The sequence below is a fragment of the Staurois parvus genome, unplaced genomic scaffold (genome assembly GCF_062004578.1).
Source record: "Staurois parvus isolate SC_StPar_1 unplaced genomic scaffold, SC_StPar_1.0 ptg000432l, whole genome shotgun sequence".
In the NCBI taxonomy this organism is placed as follows: Eukaryota; Metazoa; Chordata; class Amphibia; order Anura; family Ranidae; genus Staurois; species Staurois parvus.
Window position 1 is genome coordinate 13,911,061 of NW_028318228.1, and position 13,564 is coordinate 13,924,624.

At 41.2% G+C, this 13,564-nt stretch overlaps 1 protein-coding gene across 2 annotated transcripts in view; it reads left to right on the top strand.

Annotated features, from left to right (window-relative positions):
- The window catches only part of ACAN (aggrecan), a 203,342-nt gene that overhangs the window by 129,142 nt on the left and 60,636 nt on the right, over positions 1–13,564 (top strand). For both annotated transcript variants that reach the window (XM_089687669.1, XM_089687670.1), the window contains exons 11-13: positions 237–440; positions 4,628–6,661; positions 13,387–13,500. In XM_089687669.1, the coding sequence (XP_089543795.1) occupies positions 237–440; positions 4,628–6,661; positions 13,387–13,500 (2,352 nt within the window). The remainder of the gene's footprint in view (positions 1–236; positions 441–4,627; positions 6,662–13,386; positions 13,501–13,564) is intronic.

Sequence of the window (13,564 nt, forward strand, 5' to 3'; positions counted from 1 at the left end):
GAAAAGTAGCTCATGTACTTTTTTGAGCGCCAGAACACTCAGGTATGAACAAGAGCTATTGAAAACCATATGTTTTTGCTTGTTGAGCGGTTTTGAGCTTTAAGCGACAAGCTACAAAATTCTCAAGTGTGAACAAGGAGCCTAAAAGAACTTTTCTTCCTTCCATGTGTATTATATAACAAGTTGAAGGTTGCACATACCAGCAAATGTTTACTGTTTACTGTTTCATGTTGCAGCTTCTTTGTTTGAAGAGGAAGAAGTCCCAGGCACTCCATCAATTGATGAAGAAATCATTGCAACTAAGGTATATCCTGGTGTGGAGGGGTTACCTTCAGGAGAAGAGATAACTGTAGAAACGGTAACTGCCACTGAATTTGAGAATGAAACGGACTTCTGGCTGATAAATGCCACCGCACTTCCAACTGTTGAATTGGAGATAGGTAAGTAAGGTGGCCTTTTTTAAATGTATCCTTCATTGGCACCATGCATCAAGTGACCCCTCACTGCAATTGCTTTCCAATTCTTCTATTGTATAAAATATCACACTTATGACTACACAGGCATCTTCCATCTCTGTTTTAAATCCCTTTTACATTTTTGAAAGTACATTGCCCAAGTGCTTCAATGGTTTAGGCTACATTCACACTGAGCTGAGCATTTTTCAGACACTTTTGAGTGTGTTTTTTAGCAGATTTGCAAATTTTATAGGCATTTTTTTTCAGACGTATTTCTTTTAGGCGTTTTTGCTGTGGCCAATAGAAATAGAAATGCTGTTTGAGCTGAAAATGCCTAAAAAATGCTTGAAAAAACACTTGAAAAAAAAGCTCATTCCCATAGTTCAGGCATTTTCCATTCAAGTCTACGGGGACAAAATGCTCAAATCTGCCTGAAAAGTAGTACAAGTACTTTTTTGAGCGACAGAACGCTCAAGTGTGAACAAAGGGTCATTGGAAATAATGGGATTTTACTTGTTGAGTATTTCTGAGCATGGAGCTTCAAGTTGGAAAACGCTCAAGTGTGAATAGGGTCTTAATTCTATTGCTTGTATTATGCTTCCACCAACTGGTTCATATATACAGGTAATATGGACAACTATAAGTAGGTTTTCGGTAAATCTCCAGGTTACCTCTGGGCTAATGAAGGATTTAGGAACAGATGGATCAGGACTACCACCTCCTTAATCATCCACTGCTTTAGAACCACGGCACTCAGGATGAAAAGGTCTCTACAAACCACCAAACATCAGCAGTCACATGGAAAAGTCGGCTCCATGGTATATCAGCTAAAACAAATCATCTATATTCAAAATAGTGGATTACAGCCATATAAAAATCCAATGTGTTTTGGCCGTTAGGACTTAGTCATGTCTAAGGCTGTTTTTATATGGCTGTAATCCACTATTTTGAATAAAGATGACTTGTTTTAGCTGATATATCATGGAGCTGGCTTTTCCCTGTGACTGCTAATGAAGCATTCACTCAGGAGTGATGTTTCTGCCTTGAAACTGGACTGATGCATGGCCACGTCCAGTTATGTTAATTGGTTACAGAAAACATAATGAATATATGAGTTTCATTTATACAATATACATTCACCAGCCACTTTATAAGGTACACCTTGCTACTACCGGGTTGGACTCTTGTTTGCCTTCAGAACTGCCTTAATTCCTCATGGTGTAGATTCAACAAAGTGTTGAAAACATTCATCAGAGATTTTGGTCCATATTGATATGAGTTACTGTTGCCTTTCTATCATCTCAAACCAGTCTGCCCATTCTCCTCTGACCCCTGCCATCAACAAGGCATTTTCATCTACACAACTGCCACTCACTGGATATTTTCTCTTTTTCGGACTATTCTCTATAAACCCTGGAGATGGTTGTGTGTGAAAATCCCAGTAGGTCAGCAGTTTTTGAAACTCTCAGGCCAGCCCGTGTGGCACCAACAGCCATGACACGTTCAAAGTCTCTTAAATCTTTCTTCCCCATTCTGATGCTCGGTTTGAACTTCAGCAAGTTATCTTCTCCATGTCTATATGCCTAAATGCATTGAGTTGCTGCCATGTGATTGGCTGATTAGCAATTTGTGTTACCAAGCAATTGATCAGGTGTACCTAATAAAGTGGCCGGTGAGTGTTTATTTATGTTTTATTAAAACAGATTAAAATGTACTCTAATTTCATTTTAATCCTTTGTGATGCAAAAAAAAGCAACACCTGTACCCATATAACCTTACAATATGTCTGTGAATTGCCTGGGTAGAGTGGTAGTCAATGGGATTACTTTACTAAAGGAGTAAAGATGTTTCACTTAACTGAAATTAGAATATTTTTTTTCTTTTATGCAAACACTTTGAAATTGAAAGTCAAAAACACAACATGCATGCTCCTGAAAACTTTGCTTCTAGTGGCTTTCCCAGAAGGTCTCCCAGCTGCTATGTAGGTCCAGTGCAGTACATGGGGCTCTCTATGACCTCTTAGGTTTGGCACCTCAAGCTGCACAGCTCAGGGTCATAGCCTTTTATGTCTCTCTCGTAGTATGTCATTATGCTCCTAGATTACAATAAGGGGCAGATACAATCACTGCATAGAAAAGTGTGGACCCTTCCAGTTCTGTCTTGAGTTCTCCTGTCACATACCTGGTTGTAGAGCCTGTCGTGATGAGGGAGACCCTCTTTTGCAGCTCCGGCTCTGGGATAACTGGTAGTAAGACAGTGGCGGTGAGGTAAAACTGCCTGTAAGGTGTCCAGCAGACTTCTCAGGTGAGTGTCTGGTGCTTCACCAGGAATGGATAAGATGGCTAGGACAGCAGGTGCAGCAGACCCCGAACTTGGCAGACGGCAGGCTGGCAGTCGCTTGGCTGGCAGTTGACTATCCATGGGCACCGGACAGGCTGGCGGCACTAGCTGGCAGATGACAGGTAGGGACCAAATAAGTAGTGTTCTGGTCTGAATATGCTGAACAGACAGATAAACAGGAAGCGTGGTCAAGCAAACCAGGTAAGGAGCAGACAGTCAGATCAGGCATGGACAGCAGGCTGGAGAGCGGTGATACAGGCCAAGGTCAGTATCATCAAAACATTCAGATGAGCAGGAGAACAGAGCCAGATCCAGGAGAAAAGCCAAGGTCAGGGCAGGAGGCATTCCCATTGTGGTCAAGACAAGCCGGGTCAATCACAGAAGTCAAGTTCAGGAACTGGCACAGGAACACAGGGAGAGCTGTAGATCAGACAGCGCTGAGTAGTACAACTGCTGCACTTAAATAGTCCATTTGGCACAGTGTCAGTGGTGGGTGCCTGCATCTTTTTTTTCAAGTTTTTTTTCCTTTAGTGTCACCTGTTGTAGCATACCCCTAATTGTATCATGGCAATACTCATTCTATGTACTATATCAGGAAAACAAGAACAAGATATAATTATGGAACCTCCACCCTCTCTTATTCTACATAAAATAGGGGACATGGCTTTGTAGTCTTCAGAAATACCTTAGAATAATGTAACTGATAAGAGTCAGCACATCCAAGGAGCACAGAAAGTTATCAGCTTCTGGCAAGATCAACAGGTATTTTTTTGAACTCCTCATCCTTTGCATATGCCAACTCCCCATCTCACATACAAAGTTGGTACAAAAAATTATCTGACTTTTTTTCTTAGTTTTTTTTATTTCTTCTTGCCTGCCCCATTCCACAGCTGTCATTCTCGCCTGGATGAGACTGACATCTTCAGCGTTATGAAGCCTACTGGGATATGTACATCGCATATTCTAAAATGCTTCACTTGCATTCACAGAAGGTGGAGGAGGGTGGGCCTGGCATGCATCATCATGGGGACTAGTTTTCTGAACCAGAAAGAGGCACCCGGCCACGTCAGAACCAAATGGCATGAGACACAGGCTGTGACACTGGTGCAGTGGGTCATAGCCAGGGGCGGACTGACAACTCATGGGGCCCCTGGGCAATAGGGGATCATGGGGCCCCTGTGTCCTTGCCCAAACTCAAAAAAGCCTATGAAAAAGGGACCAGGGGCATCTCATGGGGCCCCCTACTGACCCCGGGCCCTCGGGCAGTGCTGAGTTTCCAAATGGTCAGTCCACCCCTGGTCATAGCACAACAACGCTGGATCCACAGCACAGGTGAGGATCTGAATTGAACACTCTGTATTACAGGTAAGAAGGGGAGGGGATGGGGAGGGGGCATACTGAAGTTCCTCTTAAAAATCAGAAGAGAGCAAATTCATGTACTTGCAAATATCCTGTTTTTTTCTTTTCCTTGCACATGAGTGATTCAAAGTGAACACTTCAAAAGTGAACATTCTCTGCTCCTTTAGTAAATTAACTTGAGTGTTAACACGCTGAAGACCTTGTGATCTCCACAAGTATTTTACAATACTACTGCAATTATGTAAAAAAATTTACCAACATTACTCTATCTAATATACTGTATAATTAGATAAAAATCTGAAACAAAGGAAGACCAGAAACATGGCAGTAAATATGGCTCTTGATAAATCACAAGCTGGTCTCACAAGATTGTACAAAACCAGAGCTCCATGCTTGTTTCTATTATATATTATGTTATTTTTGTAGTTATAATGTCTTTTTTAACATGTCTTTTATTTATTCTCTCTTTGAAGTGAGGCCTTCAGCAATTCCTCCTGTGGCTGCAGTTCTAGATGTCAGCGGAGAAACATCTGTCAGTGGGGTTAGTGGTATTCCATCTGGAGATGTCTCTGGTGAGCCCAGTGGAGAAATATCTGGTGTTCCTGATATTAGTGGGGAACCTTCAGCAAGCGGACTTGTATCAGGAGAGGAAATTAGTGGAGAACCATCAGGAATAAGCGGATTTCCATCTGGAGACATTAGCGCAAGTGGACTTCCATCAGGGGAAGTTTCTGGTGAAATACCATCAGGGGATATTGAAATCAGTGGCTTACCTTCAGGGTTCCCATCTGGAGATGAACTGATTTCTGGATCTGCTTCTGGATTGCCTGATATTAGTGGACTGACATCTGCAGACATAAGTGGACTTCCTTCTGGAGATGTTAGCGGGGAGATATCTGGTGTTGAGTTAGTTAGTGGGTTACCATCAGGGTTTGAAAGTGGTCTGCCTAGTGGAGATTTCAGTGGACTGCCTTCTGGTTTTCCAACAATCATACATGTTGATACTATTTGGACAGAAGGTGCAACAAAATCACCAGAAATGGAAGCAGAAGGAAAAGGTACAACAGAATTCAGTGCCTCAGGTGATCTATCTGGATTACCATCAACAGATTTTAGCGGCCTAGTTTCAGGTCTAGAACTAAGTGGTGAGCCTTCTGGTTTAGATTTTAGTGGACGACCCTCTGGATTTTTTGATGGAAGTGGAGAAGTATCAGGTATTGATATCAGTGGTTTTCCATCCGGTATTCCAGAAGAAGTGTCTGGAGATATTTCTGGCATTAGTGGTCTACCATCTGGAATAAGCGGTGAAGAATCTGGAGATATATCTGGAATATTCAGTGGTGACCTGTCTGGTATAAGTGGTTCAGGTTTAGTAGATTTCAGTGGTGCAATTGATATTAGTGGAGAGATATCAGGTGTAAGTGGTGATATCAGTGGGGTGAGCTCTGGCATATTTGATGAAAGTGGGGAGCCATCTGGTGTTACCCTTATAGATGGCATTTTATTAGAAATTATTAGACCTTCAGAAAAAGAAGAGGAAGGCAAGGGCTCTGTAGAAGAAAGTGGGCTGTTTTCAGGAGATTTCTCAGGCGAAATATCTGGTATTTCTGGTATAAGTGGGGAACCCTCTGGGGATATAGATGCCAGTGGTCTTATCTCTGGAGACCTCCCCAGTGGAGAACTAGACATCAGTGGGCTGACAAGCGGTATTATTGACATAAGTGGAGAAGCATCAGGAGCTGGTTTTATAAGTGGTTTGCCATCTGGAATTGATGACATAAGTGGACTCACTTCTGGTATTCCCACTATATCTCATATAGATCTTACTTTAGTAGAGGTCCCAACCATAGGACCTGTTACTGAGGAGGCTGGTCAAGGGCCATCAGGTGTATTCGAAATTAGTGGATTTCCTTCAGGAGAAACATCTGCAGAAACATCCGGGATTATCGATTTAAGTGGATTTCCATCTGCCGCACATGAAAGTGGAGATGGTTCTGGTATCCATACATCTGGGATCCTTGATATTAAACTCATTACGGATGATTTAATTGAAGCAGTTACTGAACCAACCGTTTCACAAGAGTTAGCTGGAGTAACCAGTCCATATGTTATTGAAACATCTGCATCTGGAGATATCAGTGGTGAGGGGCCTCTCCCCATTCCTGACATCAGTGGAGAGACATCAGGAATCCCTCTAACAAGTGGTGAACCTGAAAGTTTTGTTGAAGGTAGCACAGAAGCCAGCACTGATATATCAGGGCACCAAACATCCTCTGCCCATGATGTGTCAGGTGAAACATCTGTACCTGACATAATTATTAGCACATCACAGCCAGAATCTGAGATAAGTCTTATCCAAAAAGAACCTGAAGAAGCCAAAAAGGATACAGAACTATCTGCCTCTGCTTCAGGAGATGTTACAGAAGACATACCACTTGAAGCTATAACACCAGCATCATTATTAGAAGCTAAACCACAGGCCATTCCTGATGTAACCCAAGTTGAAGGTACTGTGGCTGTTTCATAAAAAGTTCATATTGTGTAATTTTAAGCATTAGAGATACACTGAAGTTGTTCCATTTTACATGTTACCTTAACATAAAGCCTCAGAAGTATAAATGCTGCCATTTTTTGGCTTAGTTGTGGATAGAGTGAAGAAGAGTTTAACCCTTGTCAAGTTTTTACTGCTATTTGGAGATCTGTTAGGGAGATTTCCATTCAATAATAATGTTTTACTAGAGAGGAGGTAAGGAGAACTCTCTCACAGCAACACAAACAGTATTAAAAATGCTTTTCTTTAGTAGAGTAGGGTATGGCTATAACCACTGTCCCTGCTTCGGGCTTTCCCTCAGTTCCAATGTGGTGAAACCATTGTCTGCAGGACAGACAGTGAGGGGAAATCTATACAACAGAGCCCAAGATTTGTGCTGTAGGGTATATACACACAGCATCTTTAGCCAGCCTTATACTTTCAGCAACCACTAAAAATGCATGCACTGCTTGTTCACGTGAATAGACATTGCAGTAATTATGACATTCTAAGATCCCCTTTGTAAATAATAAGAGTTGCATTTAATTCTGGTTGTTGGTGTTTGGCATGCACGTCCTTTAAATTGGCCTTTCTAACCTATCTAATAGACTTCAGGGGCAGCTCAATGGACAACTGAATAAGAAAGTAAACTGACAACAGTGCTCCTAATTGCAAGGCCATGGGGAAGATTTACTAAAAGTGGTGCACTGAGAATCTGGTGCAGCTGTGCATGGTAGCCAATCAGCTTCTAACTTCAGCTCGTTCAATTAAGATATGACAATAAAACCTGTAAGGTGATTGGTTTCTATGAAGACCTGCAGGGCTGTGGATAAGGGGGTACCACCAGTCCTTCTGTATGGGGCCCAGGCCAGCAGGGGAGCCATAGCAGCTGAGTGAATTGGATGGGCAGGTAGGGTGATTGGCACAACGGAGTGCAATTACTGGAACCAATCCCCTGTATAGCTCTCCCTACAGCAGCTGAAAGCTGATGACTTCTTCTCCATTCCATTCCACTGGTTTTCAGCTGCTACAAAGAGAGCCATACAGGTGATCAATATCAGTAATTCCCCCTTTCCTGTTCTCCTATCACCCTCTCTGTGCTCCATATGTTTCCCCCTGCTGCCCAGGCCCCTCTTTGTGCCACCACCCCCGCAGTGCTGCCACCGACTGGCAGCTTTGAGCACACCTTCACACATCCTTCAAGATGGAGAGTCACATTTACCAGCCCCTTCCTTTCCTGAATGTACACAGTGAGTGATCAGTAGCTCTCACTATCACTCACTGTGTGCATTCATAACTGAAGCATAGGAAACTTTGTTTTTTTTGAGGAGGGATGTCAAGTTGGCTGTATGGGGCCCCGTGGTTTATAACAGCAGATCTGCAGAGCTGCACCAGATTTTGCACTGTGCAGTAGTAATAAACAACCCCCAGTGGCTAATTGTTGTCAGTCTGCAACGGAAAGTGCTGTTACTAGCAGTATCTCCAGGTAAGAAACTAAAATATTTGATCAAAAAGACTGTATATGGCAAGACATGTTATTAACTACTGAAAAACAGAGTTTAGGTTTACATATACTTTAAAGGATAAGTTCACCTTTGGCACAAAAATAATACATGCACGTTTTTTTTGCTGGAAAATAATGTGCATTTATTACTTTTGGCTACAGAAAAGAATTGTACCAATGATCAGCAGATTGCTGGTGCCACGCAGGTCTCCTGCAGACCCGTCAGTACATCCCGTACGGGCAAGCAGATATACTGACAGGAAGATTCAATGAACTACCACCGGAGCTCCACAGTGGTGTGGTAGTCCAATGAGAACTACAAGCTGACAGCTGCTAAGGTTGTCGGGACTTGTAGTTCATTCATTTACAGAACTCTGTGTTGTTTTTAAATACTGACAGATAGTATGGAGAAATTCTCCTCGTACTTCTGTCACAGGGAGGGGGGTGGGAAATGGCCGGCGGCTGCAGCATTAGGAACATGTTACATCTTCTACCCTAAAAAGGGGTGGAACATGTAACATGTTCCCAAAGCTGAACTTATCCTTTAAATAAGTCAACAAGAATGCAGAGTTCTTGCCATCAGAGTGCTCAAAAGGTATAAGAAACAGCTAGCTGCTACCAAAAACAGAGAAATTAGTTTTGGATGGGCCAACCCTTTATTGATAAATTTCAGTAATCATTTACACATATCGAAAGACTAAGGGGGTTATTTACTAAAGCTGAAGAGTGCTAAATCTGGTGCAGCTCTGCATAGAAACCAATCAGCTTCCAGGTTTTATTGCCAAAGATTAATTGAACAAACTGCAGATAGAAGCTGATTGGCCACCATGCACAGCTGCTTCAGATTCTGAGTGCTCCAGATTTAGCAAATCCCCTTCCATGTGTCATGTGTAATCTACAGCTCTGCACGTATGCAGTCGTATTTTATAGGATGTTGTAAAAAAGAATAGATTAACAACATACGCATTGTCATATTATGTAAACTTGAATTTGCTTTAACCACTTTCCCCTCTAGAGGATTTCCCCCCCTTCCTGACCAGGCCATTTTTTACAATACGGCGCTGCATTACTTTAACTGATAATTGCGCGGTCATGTAACGCTATTAAATGTAAATTAAATTTACGTCCTTTTTTCCCACAAATAGAGCTTTCTTTCGGTGGTATTTGATTGCCTCTGCGTTTTTATTTTTTGTGCTAAAAACAAAAAAAGATTGTCAATTTTGAAAAAAAAATCCCAATATTTTTGACTTTTTGCTTTAAACCGTATCCAGTAAAAAAAATTAAAAAATCAAATTTCGTCATAAATTTAGGCCAAAATGTATTCTGTTCTATGTCTTTGCTAAAAAAAAATTCCAATATGTGTAAATTAATTGGTTTACGTTATAGCGTCTACAAATGGTGTTATATATACTGGAATTTAAATTTTTTATGTTTTTTTACTAATAATGGAGGTGATCGGCGACTTATAGCGGGACTGCGGTGGACATTCTGACATTGGGGGGAGAACTGACTAACTGCCACTGACATCCCCAGTGACACTAATACAGTGATCAGTGCTAATAAAAAGCACTGACCAGGGGCAGACTGACCATTTGGAAACTCAGGCACTGCCCGAGGGCCTGTGGTCAGTAGGGGGCCCCATGAGATGCCCCTGGTACCTTTCTCATAGGCTTTTTTGAGTTTTGGCAAGGACACAGGGTCCCCATGATCCCCTATTGCCCAGGGGCCCCATGAGTTGTCAGTCCGCCCCTGGCACTGACACTGTACTAATGACACTGGGCAGGAAGGGGTTAACATTTGGGGTGATCTAGGGGTTAACTGTGTGCTATGTGTGTGATTTACTAAGGAGACAAGCTGCTTTGTATTGCTCTGCTGTGCAGAGCAATACAAAGCAGCCTGGCCTGCTGACAGGGGAGAGATCTGTGTTGTTTACATACAGAACTCTCCCTTGCCAGCTCCACTGATGATCACTGAGTCCCGGACGAAAATCGGTGGCTGGGACCCGGTGATTGACATGTCGAGGAACAAAAGCAGCGCGTTTAGGGAGTACGCACGCCCCCTACCCAGAAAAACAAAATCATGTATATATACATGATTTTGCTCATCCCTGCTGCCCTGTAGCAGTACTGCTGCTATAGGGCGGTTGGGAAGCGATTTAATATAGGACAGGTGTGCCTTTACACCAACTGTAACCACAGTCCATCCCACATAACAATTTAACGGCCTTGGAATAGGAGTAGGAACATTTGAAGAAGCCAGCGCACCAATAAAAACCTGTAGTAAAAATCTTGGCTTAGTAAGGCAGGGGTAGACAACCTTGACACTCCAGCTATGGTGAGACTACAAATCCCTTAATGCAGGGGTCTCCAATCTGCGGCCTGTGGGCCAGATGTGGCCCTTTGCTAGCTTTTATCCAGCCCTTGGGTCACTATTTTTTCCACTGAAACCAACAATGGGACACTATTCCTTCCACTGACACCAATGATGGGGCACTATTTCTTTCACTGAAACCAACAATGGGACACTATTCCTTCCACTGAAACCAGCAAAGGGGCACTATTCCTGCCAATGACCACCAAACCTTAAGCCATGTTTACTCTCATTAATGTTGGGTCTGGGACATTTTTTACCCTCATTGGCCACAGTCCAACCCTCCTAAAGTCTGAAGGACAGTAAAATGGCCCTTTGTTTAAAAAGTTTGGAGACCCCTGCCATAAGGCATTGCAAGACAGGCATAGTCATGACTCCCGGAGGCAGAGGCATGATAGGATTTATAGACTGTTGAGGTCGCCTATCCCAGTGTTTCTCAACCTTTTTTCAGTCAAGGCACCCTTTAAAATTATGTACAGTCCCGAGGCACTCTTTAAAATTATGGACAGTCTTGAGGCACCCCATTCTAAAATGTGAAAAACTATTCTAATAGTTTTATTTAACCCAGCAACATCCACACATGTAGGACACCCAACATTAGAGGTAATTTATTCTTCCACAGCAAATACACTTTTGTGCACTGCTACTGACTAGTATTCCCATGTTTATCTTCTCCCTCAGTTTTTCTCCATCACTGAGCTAATGTGACCCCAGCACTGATGGAGAGGGGCAAGGGAGGGTCAAACCAGGATGCTGTGCAGGCAACTGACATCCTCCTTATCAACTGATGATGTCATTGGTTGTCAGGACACCGGCAGCTAGAAGGTCGTAATGGTGCACAATGAAAACCTGTGACTTTGTCTAACGTGTTCCTGCCTTTGTTGTGTGTGCTGTGCCTTTTTTTCTCCACACATAGTGTTGTGTGTTCTTCCCAAACAACTCAATCTTGGTTTCATCTGTCCACAGTATATTTTGCCAGTAGTGCTGTGGAACATCCAGGTGCTCTTTTGCAAACTTCAAACGTGCTGCAATATTCTTTTTGGACAGCAATGGCTTCCTCCGTGGTGTCCTCCCATGTACTCCATTCTTGTTTAATGTTTTCCTTATTGTAGATGTGTCAACAAAAATGTTAGCATGTGCCAGAGATTTCTGTAGGTCTTTAGCTGACACTTTGGGATTCTTCTTTACCTCATGCAGCATTCTGCGCTGTGCTCTTGCAGTCATTTTTACAGGATGACCACGCCTAGGGAGAGTAGCAACAGTGCTAAACTTTCTCCATTTGTAGACAGTCTGTCTTACCGTGGACACATGAACATCAAGGCTTTTGGAGATACTTTTGTAACCCTTTCCAGCTTCATGCAAGTCAACAATTCTTGATCGTAGGTCTTCTGAGAGCTCTTTTCTGCGAGGCATGGTTCACATCAGACAGTGCTTCTTAAAACCAGTAAACCCGAAACAGGTGTGTGTTTTTTAAGGGCAGGACAGCTGTCAGCAACAGTATCATCACACTGATTGGAGTCAAGCTTGGCTTACTCCTGGCTCCAATTAGCTCTGGGAGAAGTCATTAAGCTAGGGCCTCACATACTTTTTCCTCCCTGCACTGTGAATGTTTACATGTTATGTGCAATTAAACCATGGCAACATCTAATGTTTGTGTAGTATTATGTTCAGCATACTGTGTTCTTCTATTGCTGTGACTTAAATGACGTTCAGAGCACATTTTATGTCCAATTCATGCAAAACTCCACGTAATCCTAAGGGGTTCACATACTTTTTCTTGCAACTGTACATAGTATAGAAGAGTCAATGTTTTTCAAACTGCTAATCTCTATTTTATTTTTTACTCCTTGTATGAAAGGATGACCTTCGTATACCATTTTGCTGTTCAGGGATACCTTGAAAATAATCTAGATTATTTACCTATAAATAAATAGGCATAAATACCAATAATGCCTCTAAATTAATAAGTACAACTACCTACAATACTTATAAATAATTATAAATACCTATAATGCCTATAAATAATTACAAATACCTATAATGCCTATAAATGAATATGTATGCATACCTTTAATAACTATAAATAAACATATATAAATCCTTTTAATGCTTGTAAATAAATAGGAATAAAATACCTATAATGCCTATAAATAAATAGATATAAATACTTCTAATGAGTGTAAATAAATAGGTATAAATACTTCTAATGACTGTAAATAAATAGGTATAAATACCTATAATGCCTGTAATTAAATAAGTCTAAATACCTTTAATGACTATAATTAAATAGGTATAAATATCTAAAATGCCTATAAATAAATAAATAGGTATAACTACCTATAATGCCTGTAAATAAATGGGTATAAATACCTATAGTGCCTATAAATAAATAGTTATAAATACCTATGCCTATAAATTAATAGAAATAAATACCCATAATGTCTATAAATAAATATGTATACATCCCTATAATACCTAGAAATAAGTATGAATACCTAGAATACCTATAATCAAACCGGTATATAATCGCTATAATGCCTAAAAAAAATAAGTAAAAATACCTATAAATAAATGAGGATAAATACCTTTAAATAAATAAGTATAAATACCTTCAATGCCTATAAATAGCTATAAATACATATCTATTATACCACCCATGATAATATTTTATTGAATATCAAATATTAATTTACAATCTTGAAAAAAAAATAATAAACACTGCTTTACTATTTTTGGCAAGATTAGTATCCAAAATAGGCAAAAATGTGTCATTTCTGTTTTTAAGTGAAGAAGGTGGGTGAAAACTAACCAGTTGCTCATGACTGCAGGCATTGTTGGAACGTGTGCTGACATCCAATGTGGGGCTGGAACTTGCTTGGAAAGAGATGGAAGAGTTCACTGTCAGTGCCCACCAGGATATGGAGGCGACAACTGTGAAATAGGTAATTGGCATCCTTTTACTGTTCTTTTTTTATTAACCTCTAGTCTTCGTTTGAATACAGGACC